Source organism: Paramisgurnus dabryanus, chromosome 11 (genome assembly GCF_030506205.2).
Source record: "Paramisgurnus dabryanus chromosome 11, PD_genome_1.1, whole genome shotgun sequence".
Taxonomy (NCBI): domain Eukaryota; kingdom Metazoa; phylum Chordata; class Actinopteri; order Cypriniformes; family Cobitidae; genus Paramisgurnus; species Paramisgurnus dabryanus.
Window position 1 is genome coordinate 17807821 of NC_133347.1, and position 14257 is coordinate 17822077.

The 14257-nt window shown below is 38.2% G+C and overlaps 1 protein-coding gene across 3 annotated transcripts in view; it reads right to left on the bottom strand.

The window, feature by feature from the left end:
• The window catches only part of slc20a2 (solute carrier family 20 member 2), a 36190-nt gene that overhangs the window by 19395 nt on the left and 2538 nt on the right, over positions 1-14257 (bottom strand). For 2 of the 3 annotated variants that reach the window (XM_065247201.2, XM_065247199.2), the window contains exon 2: positions 594-1140. In XM_065247201.2, coding sequence (XP_065103273.1) covers positions 594-888 — 295 coding nt within the window. In that variant the 5' untranslated portion in view covers positions 889-1140. Of the gene's footprint in view, positions 1-593; positions 1141-5320; positions 5566-14257 lie in introns of those variants that run through there. The other variant, XM_065247200.2, reaches the window with a different exon arrangement.

The following is a 14257-nucleotide window of genomic DNA, read 5'->3' on the forward strand; positions in this document are numbered from 1 at the left end:
GGGTTCTAACTATACAAATATTAATGCAAATGGGTGAAGTTTCCCTTTAACTTCTCAGTAACACTTTACAATAAGGTTTTATTAGTAAACATAAGTAAATGCTTACTAACATAAACAGACAAAGGACAATAAAGCTTTTAGCATGTATTAGTGTTGTTAATATTAGTTAATGTCAATACAGTTATTCATGTTAATTCAAGGTGCATTATTTCATGTTAACAGTTACAATGCTTGATTTTATAAATGTATTAGTAAATAATGAAATTAACATGAAATAAGATTAATAAATGCTGTAGAAGTATTGTTATTCATTGTTCATGTTAGCTAACATATTGACAAATTGTTAACAAATACAACCTTATTGCAAAGTGTTACCAACTTCTCTTCTACATTATAACTTTACATCCTAACAGTGACTAAAGCCTGAATTCAGAAGGTTTAACCTTACACTCATTACAACTTGCTCCATAGCCAACATGATTTCCAGAATCTGGCCACCTCACAGTGGATAAACAAATCCTTTGGAAAGCTTCACCATCATTAATCTTTAAAATGATATGTTGAGGTTTCTCCTTAAATGATTCATTACTCACCGACCATGGCGCTGACCTCTCCCGCCATCAGAACTGGCGCAGTGTCATTGTACAAACTGACATCTATAATTCCCTTCCGTATGGTTTCCCCGACCTTGGCACCGAGGAGAATGGAGCCCAGCGTCTCAAATATGGAAGCCAGGATGCAGGCCTGACGCAACGTAACCACCCCTGACCCGACCGCCGTGCCAAACGAGTTCGCGACGTCATTGGCCCCCACCGAAAAGGCCAGGATGAAAGCGATAATGAAACCAATCACGACCATCCACAGGTACCCTTCCATCTCCAAATCCATTTTGGCTTTTTTTGTCCGAAGCTTCCAAAAGAATCCCAAGCAAACAACTACAAAGAACTGGATTAAGGAGCAACTTTCCTTTTCACGCTTTTCTTTCGACTTCCCCAGGTATAAAGAGTTATTGGGGGAGAGGCGCACTGCTAACTAAGCCGTTTAACCTCAGTTTGTGGAGTGCTGAGCAGTGTAGGCAGGAGAGAGCATTCCATTGTTTAGCCCTCTTAGTGTCCTGTCCAGCGAGAAGCCTTCAGCTGTCTAAACAAGAGAGAGAAGGGAATGATTACACAGCATACGCATTTTATTTTATACATTACATAATGCAGCCAAAAAGACAGACAGGTGGTGGTGAGAGGACACTTAAAATATAAAATTTAATTGAAAGATAAAACTATTGATAAGAACAATAACTCTAAAATAACTTTAAAAAAGACAAACAGCATTACATAAACCACAACACGGACACAGACCACCCTACGACTGCAAAAGCAGCATGTACAGGTGTGAAAAGGACACAATGTGACTAACAGAGTGTTCATCCACAGCAGATTGTAGCAGTGCGGTCAGCATCGGAAAACAATCGTTCCTGCTTCACACCTCCTCTCGGCTTCTTGGCTGCGTTTCAGGTTCGAGTCTCCCACCGAGCCGCGCTCTAGCTTCACTGTGAAACACTGCAGAGCCGCAGTATTAAATACCTTCCTGCTTTGCCCAGTCTAAGATTCTTACTGGGTCAAATTCACTGAAAATCAGTCTGTAAATGGGCCACTACATGCTTTGTGAAATCTGATAACAGTGCTGTTTATCAGAATGACTGATCTCGTACCGCAGGGAGGACAGTGTGGTATTTAGAGCATCAGTTGAATGCTGAGAACCGCATGGATTTAAATCAATTATGGACTGAAGTAGGCACTAGATAAAGTATATACATCCAACCTCCAAAGCGTTGTCAAAAGCATCAACCGCAAAACTATGTCTCCACAGAATACAGTAGCATAAGGTATAAGTACATTCGGAGGGGAGAAACTGCACATTCCTCAACTTCACTAACCCTTTTGTTTTAAGGGAATTAAATGTAAACAACCAGACTAATACATTCTCCGGGTATTTACTGACTTTGTGCAGGTGTCATGTGAGCAACAACACTTCATGTATCAACATCACATGGTTGTTGACTTTGTCACAAAAAATTAATGGTACTGTAAGACTTAGTCAGCTAAAGGTGTGTCAACAAAGAAAAGTGAGAAATGTCACAGAAAGGTGTAAATTAGTTTATTCTATTAGAAACTCTTTTAGATTATTATGTACTAACAGCATAAACACTGTGGCCTTGTGATGTTATCAAGATCATTGGATGAACCAGTGGCATACGTTGTGGGGCAGGATTGACTGTGTAACCAATAGCAAAGAGGTTGGAAACCTGTTTGACAACAATATATTAGAGCACAAAAGAGATCTCACAGTAGCATCACAGAGATGTAGTGTTCTTGACATATAAACGTATCATGCATACTAAACAGCAGTCGTTCCAAACCTTTTTCACTTCAAGGCCGCATCGTTGCCCACAACAATATTTAAATGCACCCCAATTTTTTTCCCCAAATAACATTAACTGGAGCTTGGAATGACTAGTAGATGTATATTCGCTGCTAAAATGCCCCAAAAGCTTATTTTAATGCTTGTTTTGTCCAATTTTTTTTATAATTTTAAGGCATCTTGAGGTCCCCCTGTAGGCCCCGGCCCCCTGGTTGGGAAACACTGTTTTATAATGATCATGTTCTTATCAGGGTTCCCACACCTTAGTTAACTTTAAATTCAAGGACCTTTCAAGGACTTTCCAGGTCCAATACCATCAATTTCAAAGACTAAATGTGGGGACACATTTCAAGTGAGAGCAAGGTTACATTAGCCCTTTTCACACAGAAATTCCGTAAAATACACGGGATATGCATCCTGGAATTTTCCGGAATAGTTAGATTTTTTTTCATTCACACTGCCAAGTTTACCCGGCATGTGACGGTCCCGGAAAGACACGCGACCTATTGAAAGTCCCGCCCTCTCTTCTACGCAGCATCTGAAGTTTGCATATTATTTATTATTTCTCTCTCCAGAAACAACTCGCGTGCATTTTTGTTTATGATAAGACTACAAAGGAGCGCGTGAACGCACAGTTCTATGCTGGTGAATGATCTCAGCTTCAGAGTGGATATTTGACAAGCTCCCTGATTTCTGCTTTGATACAGTTTTCAGACATTTCTTATCGTGATTGTTTATATGCATTTAAAACCCGCATTTTGAGGAGCTGAACGATATATCTTGTTGGGATGACGTGCGGGTATTTTCGTTTATTATAGCTCAAATGAGCACGTGACGCGATATTCTTTTATGCTGCTGAATGATCTCCGTTTCAACGCAGTAAGTAACGAGCTAACTTACCTGATATCTGCTTCAGTCCAGTTTGTTGACATTTCTCGTTGTGAATGTTGTAAATCCCTCATTTTAAAGAGTTGAACCAACTTCATGTTGCCATGACACGCGTGTCCTCACTACAGCACGTGCGTCATTGTTTATGCGTCTCATATATAATTTCCTGATAACTGCTTCAATCTAGTTTGCAACATTTCTCGTGGTGAATGTTTATATGCATGTTATCTCTCGTTGTAACGAGCTGAACCATAACTTGTGTTGTGATGATGATGACGCGCGCGTCCTCACTTCGACACGCCCATTACGGCATTCTTGCGGCTTCTTGTTCACACAGAGGGTTACCCGCGTATCTTACTAGGTCCTCTTTCCGGCAACGATCCCAGAAGATTAACGGAACAATTTTTTGTTCACACAGACGCTTGTCTGGCAATTTTACGGGTATTTTCTGGGACCAGAGGTCTGTGTGAATGGGGTTATTGTATTACCTTTTAAGATACATTGTTACAGTTCTCTTTCGAGGGAACTTGCGCTGCGTCACTGTGGTGACACTTTGGGGATGCCTTCAAGGGTAAGTGCGTCCGAATGTATATATAAAATTCAACCAAAGGTGAGGCTTAACGACAAAGACAGGGTGACGGGGGAGCCAGGAAGTATATCGCTACCTGAAATATTGCCAAAGACGGCATTACAGGGACACAGGAAGTATGTCAAGGGAGACGCAGCGCGAGTTCCCTTCTCAGGGAACAACAGTTACATACGTAACCCGAGACGTTTTTATGTGTCAAACACAACTATGCAAAAAAGCATTTTGGTATGAATCAACATTCGCATACAGAAGATATAAGCATTTAAAGGAAACAGTTTAGCACAAGCTTAAAAGGCTAGGAATTTTATGATATTACACAGGGATTATGAATTTTTTCATTTCATAAAATAGATTCAAGCACTTTCAATGACCTGTATCTATGTATGTATATTTTCAAAAACTTCCCAGGGCCTTGAATTATTTCCCCCAGATTCACAAACTTTCAAGGATTTCAAGGACCCGTGGGAACCCTGTCTTATGAAATGCACAGCACAGACCAATATAACCTTTACAACATATTTCCAAAAACCCGTGCAAAGCTGAAATAGTGATACCGCCATGTGACATCAGGACAAGGTGATAAGTCACACAAGTTGGATGAAATTAGATGCATCTGCTACTTTGAAATTTGAGGTCTATTAGTTTTTGGCCTTTAGCTCTTTTGCAATCTGAGTTGATGATTATTTTGCTGACAGCTCTTGTCAAAGCATTTTATCATACTACAATTTTCAAAATGATTCCAAAATCCTCCTTTGCCTATTCAGAGAGTTTAACAAAGGGTTAAACATTATCATTTACAGATCTGCATATAGGTAATATGGTTAGACTGCTAATAACATGAGACAACCAAGGTTATTGTCAATGTCCAAATCAGTTACAAAAATCTTGCCGTACTAGCATTTAATTGCGTATTTATATAAACCAACAAATTAAGCACTAATAATAGTCATAGTTTTCTATTTATCTTGTTACAGTATAGGTAACACATATATACATTCATACATCTCCACAAATCAGGACAGCAGACCATTCAAACAACCACCCACCAAAGCTTTTATAAAAATACCATCAATTTCAGTTTACGAGACTGTGGGATGTTGATGTTCCTATAGTGTAACATTACAGAAAGCAACAAGCATTTGGAAGAAAAAGATCACAATAATAACCAACTAGAAAATTACAAGCATTCAGCTAGCAATTTAGTTTGTTAAGGGCTGCAAGAAAGGCATGTATTTTTATTTAAACGGTCATAAAAACCTGCTAGTTTTTACAACGTATTCCCCTTGACACCGGCATGCCCTGTCCTACATATGAGGTACATACACAACCTGTTGCATTAGAGACACGACACGAGAAAAAACCTCAGGGTGTTGATAAACAGCAACGATGCTGAATGCAGCATCCTAAACACTAATCAAGTGTACTCACCTTCAGGCTACGCAGCATTTAGATTTATCCAATTTTTGGATGGTGGGGAAGGAAATGGATTAAAAATGAGAGATGGACAGATTAAACATGAAGGATCATGAATAAATGATGTTAAAATGCACTGATCTGTTGACTTATGACGGTGAGAGAGATGATAAAACTGGCCAATGAATGCAGAGAAAGAACATAGTGGGAAAAAATCATAAAGGATTGTCAGGTGGAAAGTCAAATGGGTTGCAGAATAACAGCAGCGTGATTCTCATTGAAAAAGCTGTTACTGCAGTCTAGACTGCTCTCTTAAGGAGAGCCAGCAGCATCACAGGAGAGTCGGCCAATCAAGCACAGTCTAAATGGCAGCAAAAGGTCTGATTGGCTGATACGGCATGGGGAAGGAGTGACGAATGCGATTGAGCCAATGAGAGGAAAGAACATGGCTAGGAGGAGGGTGATTTCATTCTGACAGCCAGGAAAAGGCATTGAGTCAGACCAAGGACATTCAACATTGTATACACAACAGGGCTGGCACCATTATATCTGCATTATGTCTCACTAAAGGCATTTAGTACAAGATAAAAGCAAAAACAAGAGAGTAATATAATTTTAACATGAAAGCACCTTTGAAAGAAAAAAACAAATTCAGTGTGGGAGAGGAAAATATAATATATTTTTTTAAACAACAGATAACAGAAGGTCCAAAACAAACCTGACAATGAATGGCAATGAATTGAGTAAAACAAACTGTATTTAATATTTAAGAAAAATTATTTATGGGTGTTTTCCCTTTGTAACTTGTTTTATCCTTGTATCACTTGAGCACCTGTTATAAAAAAAAAAATCACAATATACTACCCATTACTCGGGCCGTCACAATGATTAAATAATCATCTCACCGTGACTGTTTGACCTCATCAAGATGATTTCAGATCACCGCAATTATTGCACATCTCTCTAAAAACACAAGGGGGAGCTGTAGAGCCTGTATTAACGAGACCGTATTAACTGACAGTGTAATGCGATACATTGCAAAGCCTTTTAATACAGTGGAAAAAAACGCATTTAAAAAAATGCTGCAAAACTTTGATAAGCAGTATGAACCGCCAGGAAAAACATCAATTTCCAAAACAGGAATTCCAAATTTAGGGAAGTGAAGGATGCTATTCTTAAGAATCTGTAAATAATTTATTTTTTTGCAGCCACTACAGACATGTGGTCCAGTACTAATTTGACCTTAGTAGGATTGGCTACTATTTAAGGCCTGTTCTGGTATTAGTCAGTTTATTTCGATTTGCTTTTTTTCAGTTAGACACTTTATTATGTTTATTTCTTATGAAGAATATTCAGTTTTTGAAAGATATATTCATTAACTCTTTCACCGCCATTGACGAGATGGTGAAAGAGAAAGAACTCTGTGTATGTTTTAAAGATCGCTCTGGATTTGATCTCTATCAAAAGTCCTTTGCAAATATGGAATTATCTCAGCTTTTTGCTCAAAATTGGGTGTTTTTGAAGAAACCTACCCATGTTTGAGAGGTGATTACAAGAGAACTAATGAAGGTAAGATGAAACGTGTTTTTTTTTTGTTTTTTTTTTTGAACGCAGAGGTTCTGTTCTTTCTTGTTTGTTTATATATTTAAAGAAGAACATTTTCTGGAAGGCATTAAACTTTTGTGAAAATCATGAAAAATGCTGGCGGGGAAAGAGTTAAAGAATTACTTGTAAATATGTGTTATGTGTATTAATATTTACTGCCAGGTAAACTTTGGAGAAAAGCGTCTGCTAAATGACAAAATGTAAATGTAAATGACAAAATTTAAACTTTGCAAAATATTTACTTTAAATAATCACACCAATGTGTGAAAAAATTATTTCATGAACAAACCAAAAAATGTATGAGAATTAAATGTCAAAGCAATAAAAGAAACAATCGTCATAATCGCCACAATTTAGTAGACAATTAACTGTCAGACAAATTTTATAACCATGACAGCCCTACCCATTACACTGTAGAAAATGCTATGGTAAAACCCGTGGCGCTAAAAAACTTTTTTTTTTTTTTTTAAAAACTGACATTTATGGTTAGAAACTGTAATAGATTTTACAAAATATTACATTTAATTTTACGGTAAAAAATAAAAAAGTACGGTTTTTGAAAGTAAAATGTATGAATTACCATATATATTTTATGGTAAAAATGTGAAATGTACAAAACTTTGCTGTAATAAAAAAGAAAATGCCACTGTATTGTTTGCAATTTCACCAGCAAAGTTGTTTACATGTTTCCCTTATTTTTTACAGAAAAGCTACAGATTTGTTTATAGTGTACAAATACTAAAACTTTGCCATATCAGTAATAAAGAATAAATATGTTGACAGCAATATGCTAATATCCTGATCAGAGAACAATGGAATAACATTTGATTTCAAAATCCCATTACAGTAATAAACATTTTCTTTCTTATAGCCTTTCTTTCTTTCATTGGAACAATAAGTGCTTTCAGCGTGATGATATCATTATCATGTGCCCCTATTTCACAACCCACCTCTCCAGTTTCAAACAAAACACAACAGCCAGAACACGAAGAGCGAAGAAGCCCCTCTAGCACATCACAGAGCGTCCCACGCCACTGACACTTGAGGGACATCTGTAGTCCCCAAACCGATCAAACCAGCCTCAGGTCGTGCATCACTTCAGCTCAAAATAGCCAAGAACCAATCAGTCATCGTCTGCTGAAGCTGTAGCTATAGGTGAAAACTGCAGTTTTGGAAACTCTATCTCCAATGATGAGAGTCGACAAAAGGGGGTGACAGCCCGTCAGACTGTCATAAGCAATTCTGAGACTCATTTCTCTCACATGTACACAGCCTTGACTCAGACCGAGCGCGGTACCGGCAGAACGTCATGCGTTGTTACAACAATTTTATTAACTTGTCCTGTGGCACCGTGGTGGTCATAAAAACAAGTCTGTTCATGAATCGGGAATCGTGGGAGATAATATATGGGCGGTTTGTGAAGGTAAATCTGTAAACAAACAAAGGATGCGCACAGCATGTAATTTAACATTGACTCTTTTGTTGAGACAGTGTAGCACACAAACTGAAAAACCACAGAGTACATCGCATCATAGGTGTGTTTTTACAGTTTTGTCTGTCTCTATTATCGGTTTGTTTACAGCATCTCAAGGGATTTTAAGACAAAAGGGCAGCCTGAAAATGCCTGGGGATGTAACGATTTGTTGCCTTGATACATCCATTAAAAAATGAATATGCAACTACATTTGTCAGTAATCAATTTAGGATGCTCAAATGTTTGTAAAGCACAAATGAAGGTGAATATCTTTCAAGATTATGTATATTAAGTTTTTAAATAAATGAGGTTACATGTTTCTGCAAATTATCTAGAGATGTTTTGCTCTTAGACCGGCATGCAAGCCAGTTTCTTAATCATTCATGATTCATCCATTTTGAGGCTTCCTAACATCTCAAGTGGTTTCTGCCTTAGGACGACCACCTATTACCACAACATGTGCAAATAACAGCTCATTCACAACAACAAGTCTCAAGTGGAGCATGCTCATACCACTAAAAACAGCCAGAAGACACCTAGTTTATTTTTAGTACCAGAAATAACTAAATCACATTAAAATGCATCTAATGTCTTTTCACTTTTGTACGATCAATAGCACTTTGCTAATAAATCCTAAAAACGCGAAAGCTCTTATAGTTTTTCTAAGGTTTGCTATCAAAGTTTCAGGGCATTTAGAGGTAATTAACATGTTCAAAAACTCTTAGACACATTAGAGTCATTGGCCATTGGGCAAGGGTTTGCTTGTGCATGTTGGAGGGGGGGCTCTGCAGCTCCCCTGTAACGTGCAAAATAAACTTGGTGCACAAATTGTGCATTCATGTACGAAACGTTTCTACAAACACTATATACAATTTTTACATGTATTTTTCTTGATTGCATCCAAGTTACTTTTGCGCTGACATTTATTAGCACTACCCAACAGGAAGTCTGCCATGTTTGCATGCAGTGAACAGTACAATCTATGAGGCTGTTTACACTTGGCATTAACATGCGTTTTCGTCGATCGGATCACAAGTGGACATCGTTAATGCCAAGTGTAAATGGTGTTCAAAACGTTTTGAACTCGTCCACTTTCGACCACTTTCAACCACATCCAGAGGTAGTCGAAACCACTTTCGATCGGATCGCTTTGGAGTTGCGGAACGCATATGTGGTTGAATGTGTTCGAACAGCCACACGCGACCGCCTTCTCTCCGCCCATTTATCTAATCTGAGGTATTAAACGCAAGTTTTACATCTTTTTTCGACTTCTGGCGTGAACATACGGTGAACAGCGCTATTTTTAGCCTTTCATTGATACAACTAAAGCGGCTGATCTCCGTAGTTTCGTTTTGAAAAAATTTGAAAGTTGCGCGATTAGGGCTGGGACAACGCGTCGACGTAATCGACGACGTCGACGCAAAAACTACGTCGACGCACAATATGCGCGTCGATTCCTCAGACCCAAAAAGGCGGCGCAGTAGTAGCAACGCAATTGGCTTCAGTCCACGCCGGTTTCACACAGCAAGGTTGAGCAGTGCCTGCGTCCGCGCGGCGCGTGGTTTTATCAGCGCCCATGTTAACAAATGCACCCCGCCGCATGAGCAGCGCGAGCTCGCGGCTCGAAACGGATATAAACGGAGGTCGGAGCCAGCTGCAAATACTTGGGCGGCTCTGTAGCAACAGTGCTGCAATCGTTTCTGCGTGGTTCTGCTGCGCTGCTCACGCTCAATTAAAGTGAAAGTGCTTTGTTTATGGTTTAAATGCTCGTGGATTTACGCGAAAAAGTGTCATTTTACCATAAAATCATGAATGTGATGCCAAGTGTGTTTTAAACAGTCATTTGAGCAATTTAACAGAAAGCAATGAAATATGTCACTGTTGCCAGAAGACTGCGCTTTCATTCACTCTCTGTCCAACAGTAAATGAGTCCTAATCTATCTTAACAAACTTAAGAGAAAGACATTTAATAATATATGTGCTTCTTAAGTCTATAATTGTGTTTATATCTGTCATTACATGGACTAGAACAGCACGAAAACAATGTGGATTAAACAAATCTAGTTATAAAAATTACACAGACCATCAAAAGGCACATTGAAGAGGTTTTGCTCATAAATGCATGTAAAATAAAGTCATTTGAACTTGAGATTTTTATACGGTTACTTAACTGCACAGTATGTACAGTACAAATGCTTTATTGAATGCTACCTCTGTCTAAGAATGCATTATTTTGCACTTGTATAGTCTTTTTTTATTTTGAAATTTTAAGAGCAATAAAGATATATTGAAATGTTTACATTCAGATATGTAAATCAACATGTATAAATTGCTATTAGTTAATTAATGAGGAGATAATCGAGAATCGAATCGAATCGAAGTCGAATCGGACTGACAAAATGAATCGTTAGATTAATCGATGCATCGAAAAAATAATCGCTAGATTAATCGTTAAAAAAATAATCGTTTATCCCAGCCCTATGCGCGATCCTATTTCATCAATTGCGCTGAAAATTCAGAGAAAGCTCTTACATACACACGTACAAAACTCTGTGCAGCATGTTTACTTGCTAAACAAGCAGTGGATTCCGACATAATATTAGTTTGCGTCCATATAAACTCATAATCATTCGCGCCGGCATTTGAATGACAGCAGAGAGACTCGCCCACCGTCTCACAGACCATCCCCTAGTGGATAAAAGAGACGGATTTAGGTGTAAACGTATTAATGTGTCTCTCTCGTCCACTTGTGTGATCCGATCGATGAAAACACATCTTAATACCAAGTGTAAACAGCCCCTATGTGATTGTCACCAAATTTGGTCAACATTATGCAAAGACACTGGTGACGCTAAATTGCGAAGGGATATTTGATAACTTGAACGTTGTTGCAATGGCAATGCAATAGATTAATGTTGAAATAAGGGAAACAATCAGTGTCTCCTATTTGAGTACGTAAATGATTTTGAACTTTAGCTGTAAGTTTGGTCATGGGGTCTGATCACATTGATGTGGCTATTATGAGTCACAGTCAAAGGGCCACCAGCTGGTATGTCACAACAGAGTTTTAAAAAGCCCACTTACCTAAAGACCATAAGTCGCTTAAACCTTGGTCAGAACCATACATATTTTCTTTATACAATACTTTTTTTATCTGCTATAAATTGACAAAATTCACTTCTGAACTAAATTGAAAATTAATTGACCTGAAGAATAAATAATATTTTTGCTTACATTTTCAGTCTGCAAAGTTTATCACATGTAGTCTACGTCAATGAATATCCCAAAATAGCCCACAATGAAGCATATTATACTTCCTATACACCTCCCAATAGAGACATTAATGGTTTCAAATGTCGGTCAATAGCTGTTCTTGCACTGATAGCAGGGTGCTCACTTCCTAAGCGTTAGCCTGACCCTGGGGTGCTGGAAATAGTCGTGACACATGAGGCCGTAGAGAAAAAAAAGAGCAACCAGCTGTCCACATATATATATTGTATCATCAACCATAATACTTGCAAAACCGCTTCAAAGGAATATCAACAAGAACACACTGCACAAAGACACCCTCTTGTGTTTAAAGTATCACTCCTGCGCTAGTCTGCCAGGCAGTAATTTGATATTTTTAGATGGGCACTTTGCTGTCTCTATGGTGTTAGTGTGAATAATGAGGGCTTGGACGGACTCTTACGGAAAATATTATTTTAGAGATTCCTGTTCACATTTCCCAGCCTGAATGAGTTGCAACGGTTAGGTGTTACTCTGTTAAATGTCATTCACCCACACAGCTCTCAGCGGGACAAATGTCCTAATAAGACCTGTGAATGGTTAAGAAATGCCAATGAAGAAACCTTGTGCTACTAATGTACCAACCAATTTGTCATTAAAAGAAATTACTTGATGTCATTTTCTTAATGCATTCCTTATTAAAACAGGAAGTTGGGCGGGACACATCAAAGGGTTTTGCCAATTGCCTTACACGCAATTCACTCAGTATAAGCTTTATTTATGTTTAAGTGTTCCTGTTACTCAATTGGTAGAGGATTGCGTAAGCTATGTTAAGGTCATCATGGGTTTTATCCCAAGCGAACACGCATACTGATAAAATGTACACCTTGTGTGATGCACTGGAAATCGCTATGGATAGAAGCATCTGCCAAATGTGTTAATGTAAATGGAATGTAAAATCCTTCAAGGTCCCATTCTTTCTATGTTTTTGAATCTTTGATTGTGTTTACAGCGCGCAATATAACATGTGTTCATGTTTCACTTGTGAAAAAGCACTGTATTTTTCACACAATTTACTTATCTGTATACCGCTGTTTTCACTGTCCTCAAAACGGGCTGATGTCTTCCTTGTCCTATGAAGTCCCTCCTTCAGAAATACGTAATGAGTTCTGATTATGTAGTTTGTTTAGTGTGTTGTGATTTGTCAGCAGCTTAGCTTGCCGTTACCTTAGCTGGGGACTGACGTTTTCCTGTGGGCGGAGTTTAGTCAAAAAACTGTTCTACTGACATCATTAAAGGTCACGTTCTTCCTGATCCCCTTTTTTAAACCCAAGTTGGTGTTTAATGTTGCTGTTAGAGCATTATTAATATCTGTAAAATGATAAAGCTCAAAGTTCACTGCCAGGCGATATATTTTCTTTAACAGAATTCCTCTTTCAAAGCCAACAGCGGACAGCCGGTTGGGACTACAGTCCTCAATTCCTGCTTTAATGACGTCAGTAGAACAGTTTTTTGACTAAACTCCACCCACAGGAATACATCAGTCGCCAGCTAAGCTCTGGCTAAGCTAAGCTGCTATCGAATCACAACACACTAAACAAACTACACAATCAGAACTCGATACGTATTTCTGAAGGAGGGACTTCATAGAACAAGGAAGACATCAGCCTGTTTTGAGGACAGTGAAAACAGCGCTATACAGATAAGTAAATTGGGTGAAAAAGGTTTTTTTTTACTTGTGAAACATGAACATGTTATTTTGCGCACTATATTATAAACACAATCAAAGCTTTAAAAACACAGAAAGAACGGGAGCTTTAAAGCAGGAAGAAGAGAGCTGTAGTCCAAACCGGCCATTCGCTGTAGGCTTTGAAAGGGGAATTCGGTTAAAGAAAATATATCGCATGGCAGTGAACTTTGAGCTTTATCATTTTACAGATATTATTTATGCTATTATAGCAACATTACACACTAACTAGCGTTTAAAAAAATTACATCAGAAAGAACGTGACATTTAAAAAACTTTTTTACAATTGACTGGTTATGAAATTTTGACATTTTTGTCTCAGGCCTTGTCCACACGTACACAGGTATTGTCAAAACTGTTCCTTTTTCTATGCGATTTGGCCATACGTCCACATGCAAACAAAGTATCAGGTGACTGAAACCGAACTTTTATGAAAATTTCTGCTAGGATGAAGATTTTCAGAAGCTCCGGTTGCTGCGTTCTCGTGTAGCTGGTGAAACCAGAGTTTTTGGTTTGTGACATTGTTGTTTGTGCCAAGACAAGACTCTGCAATGGCTTCTGATAGGCCAACATGGCTTTTCGATGAGGGATATATTGCCATCTGTTGGTTTGGCATGCTCTTGACAGCGCTTAACACTACGATTTTTTTTTAACGAAGGAGGGGAAAACTTTGTTTATAATACCCATTAACATGTGGACTAGGCCTCAATTAAATTCTTACAAATTTGTGACTGTTGCTAAAACAACTTCTAGTGCACTAAATAACCTATCTTTATATACATTATCCTATATGCCAATAGAAATTACAATTACAAATATGATAACACTGCTTACGGACCTACGTTGTATCAAAGCTGTTTTAAGAGGCAGAATGGTTTGAATTCATGATGATTTAATG